Below are 25384 nucleotides of genomic sequence, written 5' to 3'. Positions count from 1 at the left end.
CTTGGAGAAAGTTATCTGGAAAGAAGTTTTCTCTAGCTGAATCTTAGTGGCAAAACAGCAGCCTACTTCAGGGTTTCTTGGTCTTTTTCTCAAGCATCTGGCACTGGCCACTGTCAAACAGAATTTTGGATGAGCTGGGCTTTAGTTTGCTCTGGTGGGTAGGACAATTTTTGTGTAATGTTCTTAGGCTGGCTAGTCCTTAAGGATGCCTATAGACATGCTCTGATGCATTCTAATTAGAACGCTCCAGTAAGCCTCACTATTACATGTAGTAAGCATCTTGTGTTTCGTTGAATGAGCTTTAGTTAAAGCATCCCTGCAGCCATTTTGAAATGTGGGACACTTAATACACATGATGGTGAGACATTTTAATCAGAGTGAGTCTCCAGAAACTGCTGTAATTAAAAATCCCCCCCACCCCCCCGAGCATGTCTATAGGCACTGTAGGAGAAGAACAAAATCTTTCTTACCCATAGAAGAAAAATGAGGATTAGGAGACTTGTAGAACAAAGGAATACAACCAAGCCCATAAAGCAAAAACTATTAATTTAACAGCGTTGTTGTGTTTGATAGGAGTCGTGAGTTACTCTGTTTTTTTTCTGGTATTTGGGGAATATATTGAAGAAAACTCATCCTGATATCTTTACTTTGACTTGGCTAAAAAAACTATGCTTTGTACTTATTTCTGCCACAGTCCCAAGAAGTCTTGTCCATTTTCTGTTACTTTAAGCAACGACTGAAGGGAAGCCCTGCTACAGTTTTAGATATTTATTAATTTAGCATATTTACTCCAATTACAGTCACATAACTTAGCAAGATGTTCACAGTCATTTTTAAAATGAGAACTTTAGTAACTTTAGAGATATTATTTGCTCTTTTTTTGTTTTACTCTTATAGCTCCACAATATCTACACATCTTTCAGGTGTTTTCAAAATGTGAATAGGTTGTTTCTGTTACAAAAGCACTCTGTACTCATTTAACAGTTTAAGAATTGATGAAGGTTTTTGTTTTGCATGCTCACTGATGGGATATATCTTTTTGGTATAATGTAATAAATTCCACTATCACAATGATAAGCTGAGTTCCAGCTGGTATGAAAAGAAAATAAGATGTGTTTTGCTTTTCTGTTGAATAGAAAAGCAAACTAGTAAGTACCCTTAGTATGATGGCCTATACAGTAACTGATTCTTTGTATAGTGAATCAATAATCCATCAACTACATAGTTTTATGTGTTGGGTTAGAACAGAATTTTTCTCAGTGTAGTTTTATCATGTTGATAATATTCATTAAAAAAAATCCTAAAAAATATATGTGATCAAGGATGCCACCATGGCTCCAAAATCTCAGTCTTGACCACTCTGTCCTCTGGTGATTTCCCCCCCCCCCCCCACCTCTCCTTCCCCCAATTCTGGTTGATATGGGGTGGAACACTTCATTTTAATGTTAATGTTCTAGTAGCAAGAACAGATGCACTCACCAGTGTTATGCACTGACTTCCTGTACAAGGTAAGCATTTTTTGCTCTAACCGCTTCCCCACCAGTCTTCATCATGCACCAGCTTTCTTCCTATTCATTCTTCCCCCTTTCCCTATTTTGGTAATAATCATTATATAACTGCCTATAAACCACAGTATCTTGCACAAACTAACATCACTGCCATAAACAACTTAATCTTCCTCTTCTGGCTCACTTTTTTCAGATTTAACTTCCTGTGCCTACTTGCCCCTGGTCTCCGTGGCAGTTCTTTTCTGGCCTCAACTCCCATGTTCTCTCTACCAGGGTTTACTGGTTCCTGGCTTGAGAATCCAGTTAAAAACTGCAGTTGGAGACAGACTGTGACAGGCATGCAGATGGGAGAATGAAGTAGTTTGCCAGCAGGGAATCCTGGCTCCAAACTTTTAGAAATGCTTCCTCATAATCCAGTCTGTGACCTCTAGCAGCCTTCTCTACTCTTCTCCTAAGCCCCACATCCCTTTAAAAAAAAAAAAAAAAGTCTAGCTCCCAGGTCCCTCAGAGTATCTATGATTGAATTCTCCAGCATGCAGTGAGGACAAGTACAAAGTCCTACACTTAGGACGGAACTGTCCCATGCACCAGTACAGGCTGGGGGCTGATTGGCTCAGCAACAGCTCTGCAGAAAAGGATGTGGGTGTCACAGTGTACTGTAAGCTGAATATAAGCCAACAGTGTGCCCTTATTGCGAAGAAGGCTAACAGCCTACTGGGAGGCATTAGTAGGATCGTTGCCAGCACAGGGAGGGAAGTGATTCTTTTCTTGGCATTGGTGAGGCCACATCTGGGGTACTGTGTCCAGTTTTGGGCCCCTCGCTACAGGAATGTTGTGGACAAATTGGAGAGAATCCAGCGGAGGACTACAAAAATGTTTAGTGGGCTGGGGCATGTGACTTTTGAGGAGAGGCTGAGGAAACTGGGTTTATTTAGTTTGGAGAAGAGAAGATGAAGAAGGGATTTAACAGCAGCCTTCAACTACCTGAAGGGTGTTTCTGAAGAGGATGGAGCTAGATTGTTCTCAGTGGTGGCAGATGACAGAACAAGGAGCAATGGTCTCAAGTTGCAGCAGGGGAAGTTTAGTTAGGTATTAGGAAAAACTGTCTTACAAGGAGAATAGTAAGTCACTGGAACCAAGTTACCCAGAGACTGTGGAATCTCCATCCTTGGAGGTTTTTAAGACCCAGCTAGGCAAAGCCTTGGCTGATCTAGTTGAGGCTGGTCCTGCTTTAAGCAGGGCTTGGACCAGATGACCTCCTGGGATCCCTTCCAACCCTGATTTTCTATGGTTCTATGATTTTATCATATCAGAAACACCTGAAAGCTTTGAAACATTACTATTAATGATGTCTTTGGAAAATCCTCCATATCAATTGGGAGGACAGAAGAACAAATGGCTGCATTTTGGCTCAAGCAAGTGTTAACCCATCAATATTGTAACTAAAGTCCACAGATGAATTTATATTGGGGTGGGCAGGCATCTAATTAAAATACTCGGGCAAAATGGTCAAGAGCCGTAAGTTTTAACCAGGTAACCTAAGAGTTAAAACTGAGGCTGGATATCCGCTGGGTTTTATATGAGAATTTTCACAAAATAAACACACTCACAGAAATATATTAAACCAAATGTAAGTATATTGTTAGATATAATTAAATACAAATTATAAAACAGAATAGAACAGTAAAGGAAATAGTTATATTAACATATACCAGAGTCATGCAACAACTCTCATTCTAGGAACAGAGATAAGCTGGAATTGTTTCGCAACCCTGGCCACTGGCCCACAGATTCACAAATTCATGCTCCCTCTCTCATTCAAAACAGCCTCTTCTTTCTCAAATGGTCAGCTATTACAGAGCTTACATACACCAGACCTTTTTATAGTCGCATCAAATCATTCAGGTAAATACTTCACTCAGACTGTCAGGCAAATGTAAATGTACACTACCCTTCCTGCTGTCCTGATCCTTAACTTCATTTCTCTGTGCTCCCCCAACAGAAAGCAGAGACTAAGACCTCCATCGTGGTATTAGTGTCAGGGTGGTACTTTACCACAAGCTATTATTTCTGTGGCTCTAGGAATGTCATGCAGAGAAATTACCAAGGGTTTGATTAGAGAAGAACTATGTCCAAGTTAGATTCTCCAAGAGCTCACTTCATTACCACCCAGGACCGTAACAGAATCAGCACACCTCACGGATCAGAATCTTTCTCTCTGGAGCAGTAACCACCTCCTCCTTCAACACACAGGCTAAAGTCAGACTCTTATACCCCCAAATCACTTCATCTTACTCATCCAATCACTTCACGCTCCAGCCTGTTCATCATCAAGTTTTGTATCAAACACACACTCAGACCATATACTGTCCAGTGAAATTCTCACTTGCCTTATGCAGTCTGCAACAATTCCCATCGTCAAACTTTGTATGAAACACTCACTTATACCATGTCCTATCCAATCAAATGCCTGTGCACACGTTATACCATGCTATTGCACACAGCACCATACCTTGCACTCAGCACTCAACATGTGGATACTGGCCACTACACATGCTTCACAGCAAAACTTGGTTACTTATGTCAGCAAAGGACAAGAGCTCACTCTTGCTAGAATAATCTTCCCTGAACTGACTACTACGCATGTGCAGTAGAAGATCCAGGAAGAGCACAGACCAACTGCAGATTCTTCCTCAGCCTGACAAAGGGTGTTTGTGCCCAAAAGCTTGCAAAGAAGAATTTTTTCCTGACTATTTGAGTTGGTCTAATAAAAGATACTAATTTTACCCAGAGAGCCTTGTCTGTAGAACATCTTACGTGTTCAAATGACGACTATAAGAACTCAGGCAGGGGAGTTGTCCAGTGGACTAAAAATCTCTTTCATCACAAGCACCACCAACATTGAAGCCATGATTATATAGCATCAGCTCCATTGGACCGGACATGTAATAGAGATGCCTGATAACCAGCTCCCGAAACAGGTCCTGTATTTCCAGCTAGCTAGTGGTCATAGCTTTTGAGGCAGGCAAACAAAGAGATTCAAGGATACTTCGAAGACCAGTGTGAAAAAATGTGATATTAACATCAATATCTGGGAGCTGTAAGCACTGAATCATCCCTCAGTAGCATTGTGACATATGACAAGGCATGTTGAACAAACCTGTCTTGCTATGGAGGCGGATAGATGAGAGACAAAGGGAAAGAGCTGTGACCTAACATCACCTGGATCTACTTGTTCTTCCTGGAACTATTTGCCATGTTTGCAGTTTAATACAGGCAGTCCTTGACTAACAACATTTCAAGTTACAACATTTTGCACTTACGGCGTTTATAAATTGACATCCTGTTTCAACTTTCTGGTGTCAGTTTCGACTTTACAATGCTTGATCTAACGTGATGGCACACCAGCAAACAAGTTCGCTGTGTCTCCCTGGAGAACATCTGTCCAAACTTCCTTGGACACTTTCTTTAAGAAAGCAGACCAGACTCCAGAAAAACCTGCAGCCAAGACTCCTGAGAAGACTCCAGCCAAGAGCCCTTCAAAAAGTCCAGCAAAGTCACCTCAAAGAAGTCCTTCCTAATCAATGACTGCTATTTACAATATAAATACATTAATGTAGCTATATTATTCATCTATAATTGATTGAGTACAAAATTTTGGGTTTTTTTGGTGAAAATAAGATATTGGGCCTTGGGTCAGGAGCCAATTCCCCATTTATAACATTGTTTCCTATGGGAAAATTGGTTCCCAGTTACAACGTTTTGATTTAAAACACGGTTTTCAGGAACCAATTGTCGTAACTCTGAGGACTGCCTGTATGCAGATCTCAACTTGGCCTCCTCTGACTGAAGACTCCCCTATTTACTGGAGGCCATCATCTTTATATCAAAGGAATGCCAACGACAATTAAGTGCTGCAGGGTTAATTGACTTTAAATTATTTTAAAATCTACTTGCAGATTCTAAATCTGCACACACATTTTGCTTCTGGTTTGAGACCTTAAGCAGTTAAATCAGTAGTTTTACAGGTCATCTTTAACATATAGTTTGTTCTAGGAAAAGTTCTGAATTTAAAATTGTTCCTGTATTCTTAACTTACTCCACTATTTATTGGGGTGGAAAAAGTCTCATATCTGTAAAATGTTTTATACTATAACTATAACACTAAGTACCCCTGCAGAAAGTTCCCTGGGATATGGATAATTGCATTTTTTTGTTTTTGTAAAGCCAGTGCATAACTATGGCCTGATATAAATATGTAGGATAATACTTTAATGTGACAGCAAACCTGAGAACAGAGTATCAGCTGTAACCTTGGATAAGCTTGTAGCTGTTGATTTGTAGATTAATACTGATAGCACAATATTGTGAGAGAGGTGGTATCATTGGGTATAATTGTCTGCTTTTTATAGAGAAGGAAAACTATATTTGTTTTTTATACCCCAGGAGTCCCAGGAAATAATTTTCAGAGAATACTTTAATGTAGAAATTAACATACAAAATTGGAATAAGGACAGTTTTTATATACACTTTGTTGCATGTTGGGGTCCCACACCTGACTAGTCTCCCAGTACTGCTATAATATGAAAATTCAAATTTGTGCTGAAACTAGTTTTCAAATAGTATATTTACATATAACATCAAAATGGTTCAACCTTCAAGGCGCTAAATCTAGACTGTGGGAGTTGTATATTCCTTCATTTTAACAAGGTGTAGAATAGAGTATTTTTGTACACAAGAATTTGCATTTTTGTATGCTTTTACCCTTTCAATTATTTTTTCTGCTGAAAAGTCTGTCCAGTGGATGCTATTGTTATTGAAGGTAGAAAAAATTAGAAGTGGATCTGTGTGTGGTTTTTTGGGAATAGCAATTAGAGCCTAAAACCACAGTAGATACTAGGAACTCTACTTGTTGCAATGGTGAGCCTATTAAGACTTTCATCTTTAGTTGTTCTGAGAAGCTGGCTTGACTAGGGAGTCAGCTGAACGAGCACACTTCACTTGTTCAAAAAGAAAGTGATTATGGGACCTAGAGTTACGAGATTTTCCGTATGGGCTTGTACAGATGGCTGCTGAAAATGAGGGACATCTTGAGGCTGCTGTTTCCTGGCTAAATGTTCATACAATGTTTCACTTAAAATATAGACAAAAAGAATGCATTAATGTAAATAATTTACCATACCTTATGTTAAGTAGTGTAATGCTGTCTTGTGTTTGCTGAATGTTTTAAATGTAGTACTGTCTTGGTGTTCTCCTTTCTTTCTGAATTTTTAAGGAGGGAAAAAACATCAAACAAATTTGTCTGGAAAGTATAGGGCAAAGAAGAAAAATAGAAAAACTTTATTTCAGGAGACCTGAAGAAGAATGCACTGCATTCGAAAGCTTATCTAAGTCTATCCTAACTATGAAGTCAGTTCAATAAAAGATATCTCCCACAAAAATCCTTGCCTATCACCTTCTTAATTTCAGGAGGCAACAATTTTTTATTTCCACGTAGGTTTTAATTCCATGGAAAATTGGATTTAGAATGGCATTCTGACACAATCCCTAATTTGGCTGGCATAATAACTAAAACGAATGCGACATTTCATATGTAAAGATGAAATAAGTAACCTGCCTTGGAGTCCTGAGGAACGCTGACAAGTTTCTAATTGTTGCTGTAACCTGTCAGAAACCAAATAGTGTGGTCTGTGAAGCTCTGCTACAGGACTGTTACTTCCATTTTGAAAGCTTTTTTAGTCACTGATGTGGTCCAAATGTTCCTAATACTACACTGTATCCACAGCTGTGGATTTAATGCATTCTTCCCTCAGTTATTTTAGGCATGTACTTAATTTTACCTATGTGAGAGGTCTCAATCTTTATTTAGAATGGATCTAAACAGTATTTAAGCTCCTTCAAATATTTTCTGACACAATTGAGATATCCTGTTTACTTGTGCATGATGCACACCTTTTTCCCCCAAATCAGTCCAAAATCAGGGTGCATGTTTTAAACAAGGAAGCTTATTTCTTTTGACTGGAATAGAAACATGGAGAGTCACAGCTTCAAGACGGCTGCCAGCTTCTTTCTCTCCTGCTTGCAGTACCAGAAAGTCCCAGCTAATTTGAGAGCAGCTGTGAAAAGGTTAACACTGGACTTTCTCTCTCCTTTTTACTGTCCCAGAAAGAAGCTAGGAACCATTGCGTAGCACTGCCTCTATGAAAGAGCCAGCTCCAGGCTATGACTCTAGAAAAATGTTTTTTTCTGTTTTGCCTTCCAAAAGCAAGGTGTGTGGTGTGGGAGAAAATATGGCAGTTATAAATTTTGTATCATGAGCAGCCCCCTCCTTTTTTTGTCAAGCCCCATTCATCGTGATTTCTAATTCTCCTGTGTGTGATGCATACAAAACCGAGAACAAACTGCTCGTTGTCAGCTGTGTATTGTTTTTGAAGGAGTCTGGCACTTAAAATCTTTTGGCCTTTTAGTATCTCTGGTAAAAGGTAACTGAAAGCGGATTGGCATGGATTCCAAATTGGATGTGATTCAGCTTCCAAAGAAGGGAAGAACCTTTTTGCTTGGGTTTCCTTCTAATCAATGTTCGAAGTAGTAATTCACTTTTTTGGCTCTCCTCTGGTGAAAGGTGTTGTGGGGAGGGGGGGTGTGTGGTTCAGGGTTCAAGGGAAATGATGGTTTGGAGGTACACAATGTACAGAACACTCTTGGGCCCCTTTTACACAGTATAGGTATTGCACAATTAACTGGTTAATTGTACAATTACTTTAAGACCAGCTACACGTGCAAAGTAATTATCACACAATAAAAAGCCCTAACCAGCTATAAAAGTTAGTACACATTTTCAAATCTAACTTAGGTGGTTGCTATTGAGTTTTAATCTGCACATGTTGCAGAGTTTCCCCTGCAGCTGGGAGCCACATCAGCTAACAGATCTCTCAGCTGCAGGAGTGCATCATGCCCAGCATGAAAACCCTGGGCCCCAGGGATTGAGGCAGCCATGATCTCTAGGGTGCAGGGGTGCGTGAAACCTGGACCTGGGGGATCGAGGCTGCTGCAGTCCTCTGGGCTTGGGAGTGCATTCCCTCAGCACCATGGGTGCATGGGATGTCCGTGCAGGAGACACGATTGTGTGGATCCTTTATTAAATATCATTGCGCCTTTACCCACATGTGTAGAGGGGGCCATAACATAAGAAGTGCCATACTGGGTCAGACAAATGATCCTTCTAGCCCCACTGTTTCTGACAGTGACAGGAATGGATGCTTTAGAGTAAGAGCATTGAAACGGTCATGTGATCCCAGCCAGGTGCCTGTCCAGTCTCCTCTTGAAGACCCCCAAGAATGGGGCGAGCACCACCTCCCTTGGAAGCCCATTCCAGATCCTGGCTACTCTCACTGTAAAGAACTTTTCTCTAATGTCCAGTCTAAACCTACTCCAGTAGCTTATGGCCATTGTTTCTTGTTGTTCCAGGGGGTGCCCTGGTAAACAGATCATTGCCTATTTCATGTTGCTCTCCCCTTATGAATTTGTACACTGCCACAAGGTCCCCTCTCAGCCTTTTCTTGGAGAGGCTGAAGAGGGTAAGATCCCTTAGCATTTCCTTGTTGGGCCTTCCCTGCAGGCCTCCAATCAGGAATTATCTTTGCTTTGTTGATTACCCTTCCTGGTATTAACCATGTTGGTTTAGGGATGCCAGAGGAAATATCTCCTACTGGTCTATTGAATATTTATTAAAAGATCTATCATCCATGAATTTGTCTAGTCCCTTTTTGAGCTGGATGTACTGGCTGCCTCTACAACTTCTTGTGATAAGGTCCACAGGTTAACTATGTGCTATCTAAGAACCTTGCCTATCTAAAAATATACTTTCTCTTGTCAGTTTTAAGCTGTGTCTTACTATTTTCAGTGAGTGTCCCCTAGTTCTATTATTTTGGGTCTAATGAATAACAGTTCAATGTTCACTTGATCTACACCCTTCATGATTTTATAGACTTCTATCATATCCCCCTTCAGTCTTCTTTCCAAACTGCAGAGCCCTAGCCTTTATAGTCTCTCCTGGTATGGCAACTGCTCCATACTCCTGATCATTTTAGTTGTCTTTCTCTGTACTTTTTCTAGTTCTTCTATATCCTTTTGAGATGTAGAGACCTGAACTGCACATACTATTCAAGATGTGGTCACGCTATGGATCTGTATAATTGCATAGTGATGTTTTCCATTTTGTTTTCAGTTTCTTTCTTAATGATACCCAGCATTTTATTAGGTTTTTTTGGTTACTGCTGCACAATGAGCTGATGGTTTTTAGAGAACTATCTACAATGATTCCAAGGCCTGTTTCCTGAGTCATAACAGCTAGATCAGAACTCAGCACTGTTGCATATCGATTCAGGTTATTTTTTCCCATGTGCATTACCTTGCACTTGTTGACATTTGAAGTTCATCTGCCATTTTTTGTCCACTCTCTTGCTCCTGTTTCTTGCTTTTGCCATATGCAAACAAATGACATTTTAGTAGCTTAATATAAATGCTACACTTTTCCCCTTTAGTTTTCCAGGTTCTTTTTATTCAGCATGAGTGTTTTATTTGTTTACTGTTTTCTTTTTTTAGAACAGTATAGTAGATGAACAGAAATTATATCTCCCATATCTCTTTACAGGAATGGTTTTTAGGAAAAGCATTATATGATGAAGAATCTACAATAATTCACCATTATGCCTTTGCTGAAAATCCTACAGTCTTTAAATTTCCAGATTTTGCTGCTGGCTGGGCACTCAGCCTTCCACTTGTAAACAAGTAAGAATTGTATTTATGATCTTTTCTAGAATTGTATATTGATCCTTAATTACATACACCTACAACATTGTCGAAAAAGCTAGTATATGAAACTCTAAGAAGTATTGTTTTCAAGGGTTATGATCACAGATGAGTGTTTTATATAAAATTAAGGGTATGCCTGCAATGCAGTAGGCAAAGGTCAGTCTGTGGCTTGTATAGACATACCTGAGCTAGCTTTGAATCATCTAGCTTAAGTACTGTGAGCAGTGTATCCCTGGCAGCGCAGAGTTCAGCATGATCTAGCTGACCAGGGTTTACTTTGGGTTCTTGGACAAGTTTTACAGCTTGTGCTGAGGTCTGTTCTGCTGCAGTAGCACTGTTATCAGCAGGGATCCGGATTTTCCATTTTGTAAACAGCTCCCTGTAGGCTGGCATAATTCCAGCCTGCAGCAAGCTGCATACAAAAAGGGCACAAAACCCTAAGCCCTGTCTGGAGGGGAAGGGGGCAGGAATGGGTCCCAAGAATCTGAAATCAGCCAGGGCTGGCTCAGATTCACTTTGCCTTCTGAAGCCTTTGGGGTAAGTAGGGCCTGGGGCAGCTGGGGACCCCCTCTGGGAGGGCTGGCCAGGGCAGGGGGCTGTGAGTCAGCAATGAGGGGCACCAGCAGGGCTGCTGGGAGCCATGTGAGTCAGGTGTAGGTCACAGTGCTAGGGGCAGGGCAGAGGGGGTGATGCTGCCAGGGCTGTGGGGGAGGGGGGACAGTGGGGAGAACAAGTAGGGCTGGTGAGGGACAGGACAGGGGTGAGCGGATGGGCAGCTGGGGCCATGTGGGGTGGGTGGCACTGCTCAGAATCACAAAGCAGCAGGGGGGACAGCCATAGCTAGACCCATGTCCTGGTACAGCGGGGGAGTTGCTGCCAGGAGGGAGTGAGTGGGGGGCAGTGGTGAGGTGCTGTGGGTCAGGAGTGAGTGCCATTGGCAAAGCTGGGGGGCTGTGGCTTGGAAGTGAAGGCACTGGTATATCAGGGCTGCTCAGCACCACAAAGCAGTATGGGGGGACAGCTGTAGTTGGACCTACATCCTGGTGCAGGGAGGAGCTGCTGCGAGTACAGAGCAAGTGGGGGATAGGCAGCAGGTGTGGGTCGGGAGTGAGGGGCATTAGCAGGGCTGGGATTGGGGTTTGGCTTGGGAGTGAGGGGCAATAGCATATCAGTGCTGCTTAATGCTACAAAGCAGCAGGGGGGACAGCCACAGCTGTACCCGCGTCCTGATGAGTGAAGGGGGCAGAGGGAGTTCTGATTTTCCAAAATCAAACAGCAAAATATATAGATATTTAGAATTTATTTCATTATAATGATTGAGGCATTGGTAGGCTTCCAAATTTCTTAAAAATGTAAATATATCAGTAAAGCATTGTGCATGCATACATACATACATAAAGTGGCATTTCATTTTAATCGCAGGAAAAATGCAGATTTGGGGGGGGTTTAATCAGAGAATTTAGGATTTTTAACAGAGAAAACCTGGATGCCTGGTTATCAGTAACCAAGCTAACTTATCCCTCTAGTCATATAATTATTTATAAAGACCTTTCCTTCCCTGAGTCATATGCTGAAGCACAAAGGTGGTGCATATGCACATATGATTTTGATGATAATAGAGTCATAGACACTAGGACTGAAAGGGAACCCAGAGGATCATCAAGTCCAGCCCCCTGCCCCAGGGGCAGGAAGTCAGCAGGGATCATAGGATCCCAGCAAGATAAACATCCAAATGTTTCTTGAAGGCATTCAAAGTAGGTGCTTGAACCACGCCTATTCCAAACCTTGGGGGCTTGGACCAGAAAGAAGTTCTTCCTTACGTACAGCCTAAAACGGTCATGGACGAGTTTGTGACCATTTGACCTTGTCATCCCCTGGGGCGCTTTGGTAAACAAATGTTCCTCCAGAACCTGGTGGTCACCCCTGATAAATTTGTAGGTGGCCACCAGATCACCCCCGAGCCTGCGCTTTTCCAGGCTGAAGAGTCCCATAGCTGTCAGCCTGTCATAAGGTCTGTTTTCCTGACCTCTGATCATGCGCGTGGCTCTTCTCTGCACTCTCTCAAGCTTCTCCACATCCTTTTTGAATTGTGGAGCCTAAAACTGGACATAGTACTCCAGCTGCGGCCTCACCAAGGCCGAGTACAACGGGAGAATGATGTCCTGGGATTTGTTAGAGAAGCATCTGTGGATGCAAGCCAGCATTTTGCTTGCTTTACTAGTCGCAGCATCACATTGAAGGCTCGTGTTCATTTTGTGGTCAGGCATGATCCCCAAGTCCCTTTCGTCTGTAGTGCTAGCCAGCATAGCACTGCTGAGCCTATAAGCGTGCTGCGGGTTCTTTTTTTAAAAAAAATTACCGGAATTTTGCAAAGACTTAAATGCAGAACTGTATTTTTGTATGTAACTTTGGATTCTCATTACGTACTTTATGGTATGGAATCCAGCTAAAAAACTTGTGAAGTCTGATGCGTCTTTTGATACTAACCATGTGTATTCCTATATAGTATATAAATATAAAAGTGTGTGTGTGTGTGTGTGTGTATAAATATAAAAGCACATGCAGGTGTTTGTATATGTATGAATGCATACATGTGTTTGTGTATGTGTGTATGTATAGATATAAAAACATGCAGGGGGGTGTGTGTGTGTCTATACACACACTTTTATATTTATTTATATACTATACAGGAATATATATTGTTAGTACCAAAAGGTGCATCACACTTCACAAGTTTTCTTGTGAAGACTAAAGGGGAGGTGTCTGTTCATCAGGTAGCTGCAAGCACAAAATTGCCTTTAATTAGTTCATGCTAGATTTTTGGTCCACTCATTCTGAGGATTTTTTCTTGGGCAAGAAATATTGTGATTTATAGTAGTACTAAGAATCTATCCAGGTATTTACTTTCCATTTCAGCTTTGTTTATATGAATAGCCTCTAGCCCCTGGCAGATGTTAATATAATGGTGCAGTTGAGGGCTGAGGAATTTTATGCACCATCCCAGAAATCACATATCCTGTCAAGAACAACATGCATGGCAAGATGCATCATTTCTGGGCTAGGACATAACATTTCTCAGATCCCAGTTGTGTGACTGCTGTGGTAAAATTGGGTTCTGGGGCTGTCCCCAGCTCAGTCCTGGGGATTGGATAGGCAGCAGCTGTTTTCCAGTACCGGAGAGCCCCAGGCTCAGTGTGAGACCTCAGTTGCACCATAAATATAACATCTGCCAGGGCCCCCTGGGTCCAATGAATCTCGAGATGGGAAATTTTGCAGAGGACAGTAAAAAAACAAACCCCAAACCGACCTCCAGTCCAAAATTATTAGGTGACTTATTTAAATGTTGCAGACATATTACACTTTGAATGTTACTGTTTAAAAGAAATTTGTTGCATATTTGGGCATTGTACATAGTATAGCTCTAAATTGTTTGTAAATTTACTGTTGTAAATGAAGTGGTCTTCATTTAGAGGCCACTAGAAAATACTTCGGCATTGTGTAAGCATAGTGAATCTGAAGGTTGTATAAAAATATCAGTTGCCACCTTCCTTAATTTCTTTTGTTTCTCCTTTCAGAAAGGACTAAATTTCATTCTCATTTTGCAGGCTTGCAAAGAAGCTGAAAAGTGAACCACTCAAGTCAGACTTTACAATAGATTTAAAACATGAGGTAAGCCATGTTCTGTTTTTGGTGAAAGGTGTAAGAAAAATGTATATGTATTGAAATATTGATAAGTTAGAGGCTAAATAATATAGACTTTTCAGGGTTATTTTTCTATTAAAGCTAGGTAAATTGTTTCATTCCTTTACTCCTATTGGGCAACTGTTCTGGAGCTCCACTGTCCTAATGATATGACCCACTGGATTCACAGTTTCATAGTTTCAGAGTAGCAGGGGTCAGGAGGGACCTGAACAGATCATCTAGCCCGATCCCCTGCCACAGGCAGGAATGAATGCTGGGTTCACAAGACTCCAGACAGGTGATCATCCAACCTCCTTTTGAATTTGCCCAAGGTAGGGGTGAGAACCACTTCCCTGGGAAGTTGGTTCCAGATTTTGGCCACCCTAACTGTAAAATATTGCCTTCTGATCTCTAACCTAAACCTATTCTCCATCAGCTTATGACCATTGTTCCTCGTCACCCCAGGTGGTGCTGGGGAGAAAAGGGCTCTGCCTATTTGCTGTTGATCCCCCTGATGAGCTTGTAGGCAGCCTCCAGGTCCCCCCTCAGCCTCCTCTTGCTGAGGCTGAACAGGTTCAGGTCCTTCAGTCTCTCGTCGTAGGACCTGTCCTGCTGCCCTCTCACCAAGTGGGTGGCCCTCCTCTGAACTGTCTCCAAGCTGGCCACATCCCTTTTGAAGTGCGACGCCCAGTACTGGACGCAGTACTCCAACTGCGACCTGACCAAAGTCGCATAGAGGGGAAGTATCACCTCTGTGGACTGGCCTGAGATGCATCTTTGGATGCATGACAAGGTATGGCTGGCCTTGCTGGCTGCGATCCGGCATTGGCAGGTTGTGTTCATCTTGGAGTCAATAATGACTCCAAGATCCCTTTCCATCTCTGTGCTTTCAAGAGGGGAACTCCCCAGCCTGTATGTATGCTGTGGATTCCTTCTCCCAAGGTGCGGCACCCTGCATTTATCTACGTTCAACCCCATCCTATTCTCCTCTGCCCACTTTTGTAGTCTGTCTAAATCTATTTGCAGCCTCTCTTTCCCTTCAAGCATGTCCACCTTGCCCCACATTTCAGTGTCATCAGCAAACTTGGACAGCGTGCTTTCCACCCCCTCGTCCAAGGTGCTGATGAAGATGTTAAGCAATGTGGGCCCAAGGACCGAGCCCTGGGGTACCCCACTGCTCACATCACCTGGTTGAGTACAACCCGTCCACCACTACTGTCTGGGTGCGCCCCATCAGCCAATTTTTTACACATCCAACTGGCCTAAATGTAATTCCTGGCTATTTTATACCTGCTTGTCCTTGTGCCAACATTTTCCCTTAGCTTAAATGGTTCTCCCTCTCTGGTGTTTACCCATCCAATTCATGTGTAGGAGAGTAATCAGATCCTCTCTCAGCTTTCATTTCACTGTGCTAAACAAGCTAGCCAGCTGTTGCATTCTCCCATAAAATATCGCTAGGTCATTCATTCCCTTGATATAGCCCCTCTGTACAAATGTTCGAGTTTGAATTGGTCTTTCTTAACCATAGGTTCACAGAGTTGTGTGCAGCTTGCCAGAAAACTGCCTGTGTAATGACACTGATATTTCCACATCTGTACTGGCAATACCTCACCTGATAAATCTCATGAACCCCCAGCTAATGGCAGTTACTCTTGTTAGTCTCTAACTGTATGACTTTACTTTTTGTACTGTTAGTGCACTTATACGTGTGACAGAGCTCTGCTCCGATGCATGCTAATTAATCAAGTATTCTGCGAGTCTATTGGAGCGTGCTAATTAGCGTGCTCCAGCAGCCTCTGCATCATGTGCATTCAGCATCACCAAGTTTCAAAAATGGCGACGGGGCGCTTTAATTAACTCTTGTCAAATGAGCTTTAGTCAAAGCACCCCCATCACCATTTTGAAATGTGGGACATTGAATTCATGTGATGCTTATCTCAGAGCTGCTCTAATTAAAGTGCCCCCCCCTCCACACCAGAGCATGTATATAGAGGCCCTTAAATTTCCTTCTGTTTCCATTACCTCAGGATATTCAGTTCTTCCTGATACTCCAGTCTGCTCAGTACTGAAAGTGCTTCCACTGTATTACCATACTCATTTTTGTGTCAAGGTTATTAATGAAAAGAGTAAATAGGTTCATCCCAAGACTAGTCCACAGGGAGCTGCACTATTAATTTCATTCTGTCACAATAGTTATTGCAGTATATCCTGTCTGTTGTCGTTCCTTTAGTCAGTCCTATTCCTGCCATCCATTTTATTATACTAGTACACATTTTCTCCAGTTGAAGTGATTCCTTATAGCAATACACTTACCTTTCATAAATTACAGTGGCTGTCACTAAATAAAAAAACCCCAAGATACTTAATTTTTAAAATTATTTAAATATTTAAACAACCATCATAATTTGGACCATAAGTAATGTTATGGTCCAAATTATGATGGTTGTTTAAATATTTAAATAATTTTAAATAATTATGATGGTTGTTTAAATATGGTTGAGTTCTGTTTTAAGTAATGTTTAAATCTGTGTGCCTGCCTTCTTTCCATAAACTCATCCATTTACATTTCCTTCAGAACAGTTATAGGAAGGATGGAAGAAATAAAAGACATGACAAGATTAAGATGACTGCATTGTCCTATTAGCTATGTTTTATCATTGTTTGAGGAAAAGAGATTTTACAATTTGTTCTTGTAGTTCCCATAATCTAACTGACATAGGCCTTAATAGGCCCTATTCATTAATCTTTAGTTCCCTTAATATTTTCTATAATAAGTACTCTTCTTTGTCTTTCCAGATGGAACACTTCTGGTTTACAACTGCATTGTTCTTTTTTCTGTCATGCTGTATTCATTCATGGCTTTTCAATTAGGCCTTGTATAATTGTGTTTCATATAAAATCTTTATTTTCTTTTTAATGTAAATCTTAGACTTCTGTTGATACAAAGCATTCCTAATAACATGCATTATTCTTTCCAGTAGTCAGTAAGCATCAGCTCTAAGAGGGCATGTTGTTTCCTTAGCTTTTTGGGGTCAGTTCATTTACACATTCTATTATTAATGAAAAAACCCCAGTCATTCCTTACTTCAGTGAGGTATAATAGCCTCATAGCTCATAGTAATAAGGGTTCATATTGAAGATTTCATTACTTTTATTAACATGTTATGAAGTATCATCAATAAATTATTTTTAATTAAAATTGGCAAATAAATGTATACTTTGGGAAGCCGAGCCTTGCTTTTTTATTCATATAATGGCTGTATCTGAGTAGTTGAGGTGTGAGCCAATATGATCTTAAAATGTGCTGGATGCTTGTTCGATGTATAAATCTTATCACTGCTCTGCAGTCTTCCTGCCCAGCTAGGTCAGGAACTATATATGCCATGCATTTTATATGTAACCCATATAGGCATGGGCAAAATTACCAGCTCCTTCCAACTGTCTGTTCCTTTCTCTTATACTTTCTTGTTTTCTATCAGTGATGACAGCTGTAACTATAGCTTGCCTTCCCTTTTCTGTGTTTTTGTGCCTTTTTTCTACATAAAGTAGAGGTGACTAAACCACAGCTCACAAGTTACATGCAGCTTTCAAGCCATTTGAATGCAGCCCTCAGAAAAGTAATTAGATGAAAACTTGGTTTTGCTCTCTGTTCATTTATTATTTTATGCTTTTGATTTTCTTCAGTCCTTGCTTATCCCTTATTCTAAGAAGTTATGTAAGGAGAAATTATTTTAGCTGTGGAACGTGTACCATATTTACGTGAATCTAAGATGATTTTGAATTTAAGATGACCGCCATAATTACATTTTATACATGGAAAATGTGTAAACTTATTAATTTTCCATGTATAATATCTTAAACTTGTGTCTACCCTCCTTCTCTCCCTGCTGCAGTGGAGCAAGCAGCAGCATGGGGGCAGATGGTAGGGGAATCAAGTGGCCTGGCTCCTTCCCCCTGCCACCTTCCCTTCCTCCAGCTGACTGTACCTCCTGGCATCTGCTATTCCCACCAGTTGTCGTCCCCCCCACCCCCCCATCTGCCCCCTGTGATGTCTCTCCGCCCCCCTCTCCTCCCTCCTGCTTACCCTTCAGTTCTGGCCCTGCTCCAGTCTAGAGCATGGAGCACATGGTCACTCTGGCCCCTGCCTGACCAGGCAGCGGTTGTAGCTTGGGACCTGCTATGTGTTGTGGTGCAGGCTGGACTCAACCATGTGCTCCTATACTGAGTTTGAGGGTAAGTGGTAGTGGAGGTAGGGGGGAGGGGGCAGGCTGCTAAATGTGGCCAGGAAGGTGAGGGTAGGGGTGGGGAGTGTGACCAGGAGGGCAGGAGGAGGCAGAGGTGGTGGAAGATGGGTAGCAGCTGCAGCTTCAGCTCCAACCCCGAGCCCAGGTTGGGGCTGGAGTCAAAGCCACAGCCTGATTGCTCCCCACCACCTTCCCCCAATGTACTCAAATCCAAGATGAGCAGCTTTTTCCTAGAATTTTAAATGAGTGAGGGGAAACCTCGTCTTGGATTTGTGTAAATATGGTATACCTCAAAAGCTTTATTTTTGCTGCTCTTAGCTGTGGTGTGACTTGTATCTGGAACAGTGAGGAGGCGTTTTCCCTTTGAACTTGAGACACTGGGAGCCTGATTTTTCAGACCACTTATCTGTTACAAGAATTTCTATGGTTAAGAAACCTCCAGATGACTTGTTACAGTTATGAGTGGCCAGCCTTCTGCAAAACTGAGGAAAACACTATTAGAGACTAACTATGAAAATATTGTATATGGTTGCCCAGCAAGCCATAGGCATGCTGTTGCAAAGGCAGGGGTAGAATATAGGTCCCAGGTAAATGTTATTTTTGTAGTGCTACAAAATCTATAAACTCTCTTGACTGGAGCACATAAAAGGTGCCACAGACACACTCCAGTAGGGCTGTGTGAAATTTCACTTGTCTGTTTCGTTTCAACACTGTTTTGACCCGGTTTGAGCTCGAAACAGCAAAATTAAAACAAAATGAAGGGTTTCAAAACAGCCTTGGAACGAAACGAGGGCAGTTGAAACATTTAAAAAATTTCAAAACATTTCGAGTTTCAAAGCTGAAGCTGGGCTTGCCTGCAGGGAAACCGAAAATAAGGAGAGGGAGGGGATAGAGGGGGGAAAAGACTGCTCTGACATTGACTGTGTAGTTGGCCAGTGACTGAGATCCTTCCCGGATGTCCCTTCCACATCCCAGGGCTCTGGGGGAGGGATGGAAAAACAGCATAAATAGCAACATTATTTGAACTGGCCTGCTTCCTGCCTTGGGGTCTGACAGTTGCTGAGCTACCTTCCAGAAGCTCAGGAGTGTTAGCTAACAACGGCTACTACTACCATTGATTTAATTTCCTACTTGCTAGCCTAGCAAGTGGGATTCTGCAATACCTTTTGCTCTCTCTAGACCCTATTATTTTATTATTATATTGATTTATTCTTTTCAATTTCATAATTATATCGGATATTATACTACAGAATTTATATAGGAAGGCACATACATTTAAATGTTTTTATTTTTATACACTTATATCTTGCAGCATATTATAATATAGAATTTATATAGGAAAGCACATATACATTTATATATTTTTATAAAGGCAAGACGCTATGAAGCACACCATGAAGTGCGGTGGAAAGGCAGCTGGCTAGCCTTCAGGGAGGGGCGGAAGAGAGGGTAGAGGGAGAAGTGCAAGTCCTATCCCCCCCAAACTGAGAGAGAGCCTCTTTTCTACAACTAGTAGACATGAGGCTTCCAGTTCTACAGGCAGCAAGGAGAGGGGAGCAGTGCCAGTGCCACTGCCTGTGCCTGAGTCTGCATCCCCTTCAAGAGCACAAGCTATAACCCCTCCCCCCACCACCGTGACAACAAGCAGCACCAGTATGACCGTCTCCTCCACCCTCATTTCACTTCCCATCCTTAGCCTTCCAGTGCTAGAGGAAGAGCTGGAGCTGGATTTGGACTTGAGTGCCATAGCAAGGGAAATGCTGGGCAAGGAGGGGGAATCATCTGAGTTTGTGCTCCAAACCTCTCAAGTTTCCCCCAGAGCCAGGTCTCCTTCCCCAGAAGGCACTTCAGAGGAGCTTGAGGTAGAGGTTGTGGAGGCAAGTGGCTCAGCTAAGTCTGCTCCTCTTGTTGTGCCTCTACTGAGGAGGGGGAAAAGGCAGCTTCCGCACGTGCACCTGCACTCCAGAAGTGAATGGGTAGTATGGTCTGGGATCATTCTGAGCTGGCAGATGATTCCACATATGCTATCTGCCTGCACTGCCGAGCCAAAACCAGCTGGGGCAAGTGAACAAAACACATGAGCACCACGGGGATGCTGATGCATGTCCACAGGCACCACCCCCTTGCCCTTGCTCCTCCTCAGCCTGGCACCAGTGCAAGCATGCCCAAAGGGAAGCCCCCCTTGCTCCAAAGCCGCCATTTCCCCAAAGCAGAGGCAAGCCACCCTGGAACAGTGGGGAAAAGATGGACAGAGAGGGGGACGTGTTGCAAGGATGAGCAAGAACATCCAGAGCATTAGGGCGTTGCTTGCAGTGGATGACCAGCCCTTCTCCTTAGCTGAGTGTCCAGGATTCAGGTGGCTCATGACCCCATCCTACCAAGTGCCTGCATGCACCACCTTCAGCAGGATGGTGGTGCCCTCCCTGTATGAGGCATGCAGGGAGTACTTGAGGGAGGAGCTGCACAAGGCAGGTCCAGTTTGGACATCTGGAGCAGCCAGGGTGGAGATCACGCCTACCTCTCCCTCATAGGGCACTGGTAGGACCAGTGCTAGCACCACCAGCAGACTCATTTCCAAATGCAGGAAGGTTGCTACCTACTTCCATTGGAGAATCAAGGCAGGCAAGATGCTGCGGGAGAAACAGGCAGAGCTGAACATCCCACAGCACAAAATCATGCAGGATGTGGAGACTCAGTGAAATTCCACGTACCTCATGCTCGAGAAGCTGGTGGAGCAACAGAAGGCCATCCATGAGATGGCCTTGCTCGGGGAGATTGGAATCAGCGACCCCCTTAATAGAGCTGAGTGGGATACCATTTCCCAGATCTTGGTGGTCCTCAAGCCCTTTCTCAAGGCCACCGAGACCCTCGGCACTGCCGATGCCCTTCTTAACCAGGTGATCTCTGTAGTGAGGGAACTTCAGAGCCAAATGGAGAGCTTCCAGGGGATCAATGTTTCTGGCTGGGGCAAGCTGCTGTCACCAGACAGCCAAGCACTGGTGAGGTGGCTGAAGGAGGGTATTAGGAAATGGCTTGATCCCTTGCGGTCCCGTATGGTCCACATGCTGGCCGCCATTTGTGACCTAAGAGTGAAGGGCAACGTATGCAGCAGCCAAACCCTGAATCAGTGGATGGAAGTGTTAGTGAAGGGAGTCAGGGAGGCAGAACGGCAGAGGTGGGGGGACGTGGAAGAGGGGGATCCACTGTCCTGTGCTAGCATGCCATCCACCAGGCAATCTCCTTCACCACAGGTGCTGCCAATGTGGGCCCAGGGCATGGCTTCCATGGTGAGGTGCAGAACTACCAGACGCCACCATCAGGCAGATAGCATTCAGGCCTTGGTGACTGCCTATCTCACTGAGGATGTGGAGCCTCTGCTGTGTGACCCTTTGACCTACTGGGCAAACTGCAGGCAGATCTGGCTGGATCTGGCCACAGTTGCCCGGGAGTGTTCCGAGTGAGAGGGTGTTCATCATTGCTGGGGATATAGTGATACCGTTCTGCACCTGCTTGGATCCTGGTTTGGAGCAGCTGGTGTTCCTCAAGGTGAACTTCCCACTGCTGGGGTTCCCCTAGCTTCAGGTGCAGATGGAGTGAATGCCACCCTCCTCACTGCATCTGCACCTATTTCCTTTTTTAAAACCATTTAATGCCCCGCTTTCAGAGCTGGAGGGGGCACTTACTGCATCACCAGCCAGCAAGAGAAGAACATGTCCCTACTGAGCTTCTGTGACAGGATGAACTTAGAGGTATGGGCTGGGACTATGGAGAAGGAGGAGACACCAGATCCTGGGCATGACCACTAAAACTGCACTCTGCCAGGGTCAGGAGGCTTGGTGGGACTGCTGGCGATGCAGCAGCCCCAGGGAATGCCAGGACTAAGGATCCCCCTGGTGAAAGGTGGGTAGGAGGTGCCATAACCTACAGCCACCCCACACACGCACACAGTTCTGGCTGGGGAAAACCCAGACCCGTCACGTCTTGGACAGGCCTGAGGTGTGTTGGTTTGCAGTGGAGTTGTGAGGCTTCAGGTGAGCTCAACTTATCTGCCTGGGATGCTAGCTTTGGGGCTAAAAAACCCTTTGTCAGGCTGAGGAAGCATCTGCAGTTGTGGGGGGTGTGCTGTTCCTGGATGGAAGGAATGGTAAAGAAGCCAGAGGCTGGCCTGGCATGCAATGCAGGCAAGAAAGCCAGTCAGTAAAAATGGAAATGGAGGTGTCGGGGGGTGAGGGACAGGTTGGGGTGGGTGGGGGAAGGGGGACCTTGTCTGCCAGTGTCATGTCCTTAGACCAATACCCCTAGCACCTGACTGGAAGGATGCAGGGCCCTGGGCACATCTAAGCCCCAGGGCTGGGGCTGGCAGGGACAGTTCTCTGGCAGGTGCTGGAGAAGAAGCTTCTGCAGGAGAGGAAAGAAAGGCTGTCAGTTTGGCTGCCTGAGATGTTGCTGCTCACTAAGTCGTTATTTTACCTGTTGCCATTTAAGTAGTGGACCAGTTTGAGGCTGTAGTGGGGGAGGAGACCTTATTGGAGCACGCTGCCATGTCATGCAGAGGGCCCAGCGCCAGTGAGGACACACCTTAACACACACAAAGTCACACGTGACACGAGTTTTTCTTGTCAGCAGCTTGAGGTGCAGTTTCCCATAAACCCCTGCACCTATCTCCTTGAAAGGTGGTGGGTTTCATGGCCTCAGCAGGGGCTACCATGCCTGCAGTTTTCACCCTGCTGTGCCATCACAATTGCAAGTAACATGAGTTTTGCTTTCAAGACTTTGAGGTGCAGTTTTCCAGAAACCCCTGTACATATTTTCTTGAAACTTGGCAGGCTTCATGGTCTCAGAAGGGTCTACCATCCCTGCACGTTTCATCTGAATCAGGTAAAAAATGACAAAGGTATAGGCAGTTTTGTGCTTCCCCATTATAGCCTATGGGCAAAACGTCCAAACAGCATCGAAACAGTTTCAGTGAAACAAAGTGGAACAGTGCTTCTGAAACAAAACGAAAAACTGTCCCTTCAAAACAGCAAAACGGAAGTCGAAATGAAATGGTGCTGTTTTGCACAGCCCTACTCTCCAGCCTGTTATATTTTATTTGCTTTATAACATACTGTTTTCTCTATTATTGAAACTGTTATCTGATTCCATTACTCATTGCTGTGGATGTTCTATTTTTTGACAGATTGCACTATATATTTGGCACAAAGGCAATGGACCACATCTTACTACAGTGCCTGAGTTTTGTACAGATAATGTGGACTCATTTAAGGCAGGTCATTGTGCCACAATGTTCAATATTTTCCTACCACTTTGTGTAAGTACCATATTTTAAATTGCATTTATGTCCTAGAGAGAAAATTATTATTACAAAGGTGAAACATGACTTACAAAGTCTGAAAGATCTAGAGAGAATATTTCTAACCAAATAAGGAGAAGAAAAAAATAATTTAGTATAGCCTTATCTTGTAGTCAGAATCTTCTGTTTACATATGTTATTTCCTGTTAGATGTGATCTTAGGTACTTGGATGATGTCCATTACCATAATACTTGAAGATTCCATGATTTTTAATGTACTTTTCTTCAGAGTGTTCCTATAAAGCAAGGAAATACAACTAATCCCATTATACAGATGGGGAACTGACGCACATGGGTGCGCAGTTACTTGTCCAGGATTATGTAGGAAGTCTTGATACAGCCCATTCTTCCAGTTCTCAGAGTAGTGCCCTGAGATCTTTTTAATTCATTGAATCGACAAGCTCCCCTTATGCACCCTTAAAATATGAATTCAAAATGCAAGGTGCAGTAAGATTATTACCTATCTCCGTGTAATTTAACTGGAAACTGTTGGATAAAAGTAATACATGCACCGTCTATTTCTGTTTTTGTGACCTTTATCTATAAATTTGAAATGGCAGCAGTGCCGTTAGGTAGGGGTGCACCAATAGAGATTTTTGGAGCTGATAACGATAGCTGATATTTAAGGAGGCATATCGGCCAATACTGATCCGATTTCTGATCCAGCTGCCTCCAGCTGGTAGGTCCGGTGTGGTGGAAGGGGTTGGGGGAGGGAAGAAGCTGTCAAGGGAAGTTGTGGAATCTTGGATAAGCTTCTCTTTGGGTTGGTTACAAATGCTGCAACTGTGCAGGGATTTAGGGGGAAAATAACCCTGGAGGTCCCTTACTAATCTGTGATAAATAAAATATTATTAAAATATTGAAAACCCCAAAGCACTTAAAACAAAATACTATATTGAATGTTAAATGTTTGAAAGCAATAGACTTATACAGTCTGCTTTCTGGTAAAGCAGTATCTTTTTAATAACTGTGCATGATCGATCCATTGTTCTGTTCTCAATCCTTTTCTGCCACTTAACCACTATAGCCATTTATTTTTTTATTTGTGTAATTTCGTTTTTTATTTGTAGGGTCAGGGCTTGTGCAAAGTTGCTTTAATTTTCTCTTTTATTGCCAAACCATAGATATGCATGTAACGTAGTTAAAAGCAGTGCCTTCAATCATAGTGTTCATTTTTTTTTTTAATGAATTTCCTGGTAGGGTGATCCAGTGAAGGAGGAGGATGTATTTGTTGCGGTAAAAACTTGTCAGAAATTTCATGGAGACAGAAGTAAGTTATTTTATTCAAGTTAGCAGGTTTATGTAATATAGCTTATGGATGACTTTAATAGCTTAATAAAAACTAATATGCTATGATAATTGTTATGCCTAAGTGTTATAAATTAATGTTGTCAATTCTTTGTGGAAATCTGAAAACCAAATCATTCTATTTTTCAGAATTGAAATGACATAGTTTTTAGTTACATAGATAATTCTTTTGGTTCAGCAGCAAGTGCTGTGTAGTGCAATGAAGACAAAGAGGTGTAGTCATTGCATAGTTCTTCAGGAAAAACTAGACATTTAGATTTGAAATTCTTTGCAGGCTAAAGTTAGATTCTCAAAATTGGTGTACCCAACAACTGTCAGCTATTTCAGTGAATTATTTGAAATGTGGACTGAGAGCTGGTGTATGCTGAGTATGATGGAGAATTAGACCACCTATTAAGAGACATAAGAGCCTAGCTTTAGGCACCCAGGTTGTAATTTTCACATGAGCCGAGTTCCCAGAACATGACTTTAAATCA

The 25384-nt window shown here is 42.9% G+C and overlaps 1 protein-coding gene across 7 annotated transcripts in view; it reads left to right on the top strand.

Annotated features, from left to right (window-relative positions):
• B3GLCT (beta 3-glucosyltransferase) overlaps positions 1-25384 on the top strand; it is a 127845-nt gene that overhangs the window by 62191 nt on the left and 40270 nt on the right. For all 7 annotated transcript variants that reach the window (XM_059718635.1, XM_014595350.3, XM_059718655.1 and 4 more), the window contains 4 exons: positions 10162-10298; positions 13928-13991; positions 23427-23558; positions 24801-24870. In XM_059718635.1, coding sequence (XP_059574618.1) covers positions 10162-10298; positions 13928-13991; positions 23427-23558; positions 24801-24870 — 403 coding nt within the window. The remainder of the gene's footprint in view (positions 1-10161; positions 10299-13927; positions 13992-23426; positions 23559-24800; positions 24871-25384) is intronic.

Source organism: Alligator mississippiensis, chromosome 1 (genome assembly GCF_030867095.1).
Source record: "Alligator mississippiensis isolate rAllMis1 chromosome 1, rAllMis1, whole genome shotgun sequence".
NCBI lineage: Eukaryota > Metazoa > Chordata > Crocodylia > Alligatoridae > Alligator > Alligator mississippiensis.
Note: the sequence above shows the minus strand (reverse complement) of the source record. Positions and strands in the feature narration are given on the sequence as shown.